Source organism: Agrilus planipennis, unplaced genomic scaffold (assembly GCF_000699045.2).
Source record: "Agrilus planipennis isolate EAB-ADULT unplaced genomic scaffold, Apla_2.0 scaffold12, whole genome shotgun sequence".
NCBI lineage: Eukaryota > Metazoa > Arthropoda > Insecta > Coleoptera > Buprestidae > Agrilus > Agrilus planipennis.
Genome location: NW_020439003.1, coordinates 1,068,608 through 1,073,724, shown reverse-complemented (window position 1 = coordinate 1,073,724; position 5,117 = coordinate 1,068,608). Strand labels below are relative to the sequence as shown.

At 32.8% G+C, this 5,117-nt stretch overlaps 1 protein-coding gene across 2 annotated transcripts in view; it reads left to right on the top strand.

The window, feature by feature from the left end:
• The first annotated feature begins 668 nt into the window (after positions 1-668).
• LOC108733288 (maltase 1-like) overlaps positions 669-5,117 on the top strand; it is an 8,517-nt gene continuing 4,068 nt past the window's right edge. Inside the window, exons 1-4 of one of the 2 annotated variants that reach the window (XM_025975988.1) lie at positions 669-782; positions 2,491-2,917; positions 4,346-4,471; positions 4,530-4,774. In XM_025975988.1, the coding sequence (XP_025831773.1) occupies positions 766-782; positions 2,491-2,917; positions 4,346-4,471; positions 4,530-4,774 (815 nt within the window). In that variant the 5' untranslated portion in view covers positions 669-765. Of the gene's footprint in view, positions 783-2,037; positions 2,918-4,345; positions 4,472-4,529; positions 4,775-5,117 lie in introns of both variants that reach the window. The other variant, XM_025975987.1, reaches the window with a different exon arrangement.

Below are 5,117 nucleotides of genomic sequence, written 5' to 3'. Positions count from 1 at the left end.
GGTATATAATCAAACACGTTATATTTGGAATTTATTATAAATTGTGTGATTTTTTAAAAATATGTATATAGGTATGTAATAATATAGTTTATTTTTATATTTTTTATTTTTGTTTTTGTCACTAATACTGCACTATAGACTATGTAAAAATAAGGTCTCCAAAACGTTGGGCCGACAGGAAAGCTTTTGGTGTGGTTACTGGTCACACTGTCGTGTTTGCTGTTTGTACTCCTCTTAAACAGATCATCTCAGACTGCTGAGATGCTTGTCTTAGCTCATAAAGATGTAAAAGGCGTTAGACTAATCAAAATTCATTAACAGGAAACCGAAGTATACCGGGAGTTGTGTATAGATGTCAAAAAATTTGGTGACACGTGGGAAAAAAAAAAGTTGAAAAATGTTTATGTGTACGGAGCGGAAATTAAAAAAAAAATTGATAACTGCGATCAAGTACCAGGCGACGCAGAGTACGGTATGCTCTTTACTGTGAGGGAGAAGAACTACCCTTTCTGGTTATATATTGGAAACTTTTTATAAGCGCAATGAATAAAAAAAAATTATTTGTAATATTCCAGAAAGTTTTATCAAAAAACTATATAGTCGTTTCTAAGCACACTTGAAAAAGATTGAATAATCAGCTGAAAAACACTTAAAGTATTTTTAAAAATTTCCACAGATACCTCTCGCCTGCTGTCCGGTCGTACCACATAATGTGAACGGTGGTATGCTTAAGAGTGATTATGACCAAACCAAACAGTGATCACAATGTGGCTTGACCAAAGGTATGAATCAGTCAAAATTATAAAAGTTACAGAGGAAATTTACCAAACATTTAATCACAATAGTTTTAATTGAACTAGGTACTCATAAAAATTAAAACGTATGTTAACGGAAAACGATAATTAAAAAATATATATCGAAAAGTGATGTGGTAACTTCACTCTTTTATCGCAAAATTTATCTCCTACGAGTACAATTTTCTATTACATTGTGTAATTGATTAAACTGATTAGTTTACATTTTTCAAGAACTATTATCTCCAACATGTACAGCTATTTATCAAAAAAAAACGAGACGTAGATCAAATCACAATAATTAAGAAAAGTATTATTTAATTTTTAATGGCCTTTATTTAACTTCACTTGTTAGTAGGGTTGAAACAATACTTTCACTTGGTAGTTGTATCGAATAAAAGTACCTATCGATTCTTATTTGTGGAGATACTTTTTTGACATGTAGGTATCGGTAGTCGGAAATTTTCTTTCTTATTTTAATAAAAAGTCGACATTCTTAGCACAACCTCGAAGCAATAATTTTTGGTTAATTTTTAATGAGCAGTAAACATACGTTTCGCAACAAAATACAGCATCATACATCATCTCTACATTGCCTACACTTAATTGATATCAAATAAATAAACTGGCAAACAAGTCCTTGCCCCCTGCAGTAAATGAAAATTTCATAAAAACAATAGTTTTGTAGTATAAACTAAAAAATATATAATGCTACTTTGATAACAAAATAAAATGAATAAATAATGAGAAGATGAATATTTAGGTACAATGAAAATAAATAATAGTAATTAAAATATTAGTAAAGCAATACAATATTTGGACTCTAATTGGGCGCAGGCTTGCGAGAATTCTGACTAATATGGTTTTACGCTTTATAACCACTACTGGTTATAATAACAATAAATGTTGGCTAGTAAAATCGGTCTACAAGTTCAGAATACCCTGTTGAGTCAAGGCACGAAGTTATCATTCCGACTGGGCTCGTATTGGGGTTCAGGCTTAGTCCTGTCGTCCTACCTACCTATAACGTATACGCGCATCATCTAACATCAAAACCCTGACGCGTTTCCAGATATACAACTTAAAAACTGTGTTTATTATTAGATTAGAATATTCTTTGAATGCTATTTTAAGATAAGTTGATGTACAAACAGTATTCCATAAATAACGCTTTTTTAATATTCATAATACTGTAACTTCTCTATTTCTTTTTTGAAACCGATTTATTGTACTATATTTTCAGTTTAATATGCTACTACTGAATATCAGCACGATTTGGTAGGATTCCGTTCTGTGGTCATCTGATGTATAATCTTAATGATGGTACTATTCCGTCACGGATCTTTATCAGACAATAATTATGGTGGTACTATTCCACTTCTCCCCGAAAATAAGTCTAAGGCGGCTTCAAGTTGTTTTGTTATCACTACTGTGAAGATCTTTAAAGCAAATAATTTATCATTATTTGAACTTTTTCATCGTTCTTTTTATATCGAAGTACCGTAGACAGACACGATCTAAATATTTATCTCTACATTTCATCTAATATAAATAGCTTAAAATTGCTCATCACATTACTGTTGTCTATTAGTCTTACAATTGACTATACGTAACTAATGAGTGCGTTAAGAATAGTGATCATTTTTACTACTTTACTAAATAGTTTAATTGAAGCGGAAATTGTTTATAATGGTAGTTCTACAGCCAAAGACGATTGGTGGAAATATGCAACATTCTATCAGATTTATCCTCGATCTTTCAAAGACAGTGACGGCGATGGGATGGGAGACCTGAACGGTATTACTAGTAAATTACAACATCTAGTAAATGCAGGAATAACAGCTGCGTGGCTTTCGCCAATTTTCAAATCTCCTGGGGTCGACGCTGGTTATGATATTAGCGATTTTAGAGATATTGATGAAAAATTCGGAACTATGAGTGATTTTGAGCAGCTTATCAAGACAGCCCATGAACTTGGCCTGAAAATTATTTTAGATTATGTTCCGAATCATACAAGCGATCAACACGTGTGGTTTCAGCTGTCCAAAAATAAAACTGAAGGGTACAAAGACTATTTCATTTGGAAGAAGGGCTATAATTCAACGGCGCCTCCCAACAACTGGGTATGCATAATAATATTTTCAATTTCTTATTTGGAAGTTTATAAATGAGCAGTGTTTGATTATTAAAAGGTAGGGGTATATAAATATCAATTTTATAATTCGTTTATAATTCTTAACCCTGGATAAGAACATTTATCGTCATTACAAAGCGATATTATACATAAGGCTTAAAAACTGGAATTAATACTCTGTATTCAACCATTAACCGACTTCCTTAAACTCTTTTATGCGAAATTTTGAGTTTTATTATATTATTAAGGGTTGTAAAAATTAATTTTTTTTTCTGAAAACAACCGACTTTTCGCCTTCACATACGGGGATTTTAATTTTAAGTTTCTAATTTTTTCCCTTCTTTTTTACTAATCAATGTCTTTAATTAAAATTTCCAGTTCTTTCTGTACACTTCTGTCTTTTCTAATTTCTATCTGTAGTGCGTGATCGCCCATCCACTTTCCATTAGAAAATTCGGTGCGAATATTTAATATACGTATTGTCCCTAATTTTTATACATTCTCTTTCTGAATTTAATACTTTTCTTCGTATGTTAATACTTTTTCATTTTTCATTTCATTTCTTTTTCTAGATATAAGTACTTCTATGTATTTATCTATTTCTACAATCCAACTTTATATACTTGTCTGGAATGTTTTCAATTTCTTTTCTTTCTTCCTACCCCTATTTTTTCGCTTCGTACAATATTATGCTTTTTACCAATGTTTCGAATAAGAACATTCTTTGTTTCCAACTCTCTTTGAGATTTCTTTTTCTTATTCCCCATACCTTTCTCATTACCCCTATAGCTTTCTTCCTAAGTTTTTATATGTGTCCATCTACTCCATTATTCTTTTGCAGCAGGTGAACTCTTCGATTATTTTCCTTTCCCACTGGAATTCTAATTTCTTCTTTCTTCATCCTGATTTTTCCCCTTAAAATTTTTGATTTACCAGTAATTAATTCCAGCCATGTTCTTTTTCATCATATCTTTCAGCCCTCTTTCGTTATTCGCTAATAATATTGTCATCCGCATATAAAACTTTCCAGATTTTTCTTCTACCAGTTACTATTTCCCCTTTCCCTTTCTTATATACATCGTCGTAAAGCCTTTCAATAGGTGTAAGGCAATGGACTGTTAAAAACGAATGTTAAATGTTATTGATTAGACTTCTCCATTTCCTCCTATCCTGGCCCGGCTCCTCCACCCGATTTAACGTCATATCACTTTTATTCAAGATCTTCCCAACTTCGTTTGTCTCTATGTTCCTTGGTCTCCCTCTCTTTTTCCTGTTTATTATCCTAGTTTCCCATACTATCCTTACTTGTCTCTCTCTATTCATTCTGCTTACATATCCGAACGACCCCAGCTGATTTTGCTCTATAATTTTTGTATTGGACAAATAAATATTTTATAATTAAATTACTGATTTCAAGTTGTCTAGATTCGGCTATTCTGCCTGGGAATATGTCGCCGAGAGGGACGAATACTATTACCATCAATTTACCACTGCTCAACCTGATTTAGACTTCAGGAATCCTAAAGTTATACAGGAAATGAATGTAAGTTATAACTGTTTGTTTGAATTTATTCAATATTAATTGTTCTATTTTTCAAAAGGACGTAATGACTTTTTGGTTAGATAAAGGCGTGGATGGATTCAGAATTGATGCAGTTAACTATTTATTCGAAATTTCCGATTTTAGAGATGAACCACTCTCTGATAATTACGAAAACTACGAACCCTATGATAATAGGTATCTTAAACATATTTACGTTATGGATCAACCGGAAAGTCCTGGTATGATTTATCAGTGGAGAAAACATGTTGACAATTATAAAACACAAAATGGAGGTGACACCAGGTAACAACCTTACTGTCATTTTCATTATTCCCGTTCTATAAAAACCGAGAACGTTTATTTTTAAACATAAGAAGGTATGATGCCATGTAGTATATGATATATGTTTTTACTTAACCAAGCAGAGGATAGCGCAGGGTCGAGTCGCCTTCAATAAAAAGAAAAAAAAAACTTTTGGGTGTTTCATTCCCACCAGCCAGTAATGCTGGTGGGCGGACAGTCCCTCCGGACTATGCCGGAAGGTAGGGCGGAAGGCCCTCTTCAGCCTGTTTTCAGGAATCGTGGGAATGGGTGGGTGGTGGTTCGGGTGAGAAAGATGAGACGGACGAAATGAAGACAGAAGAGA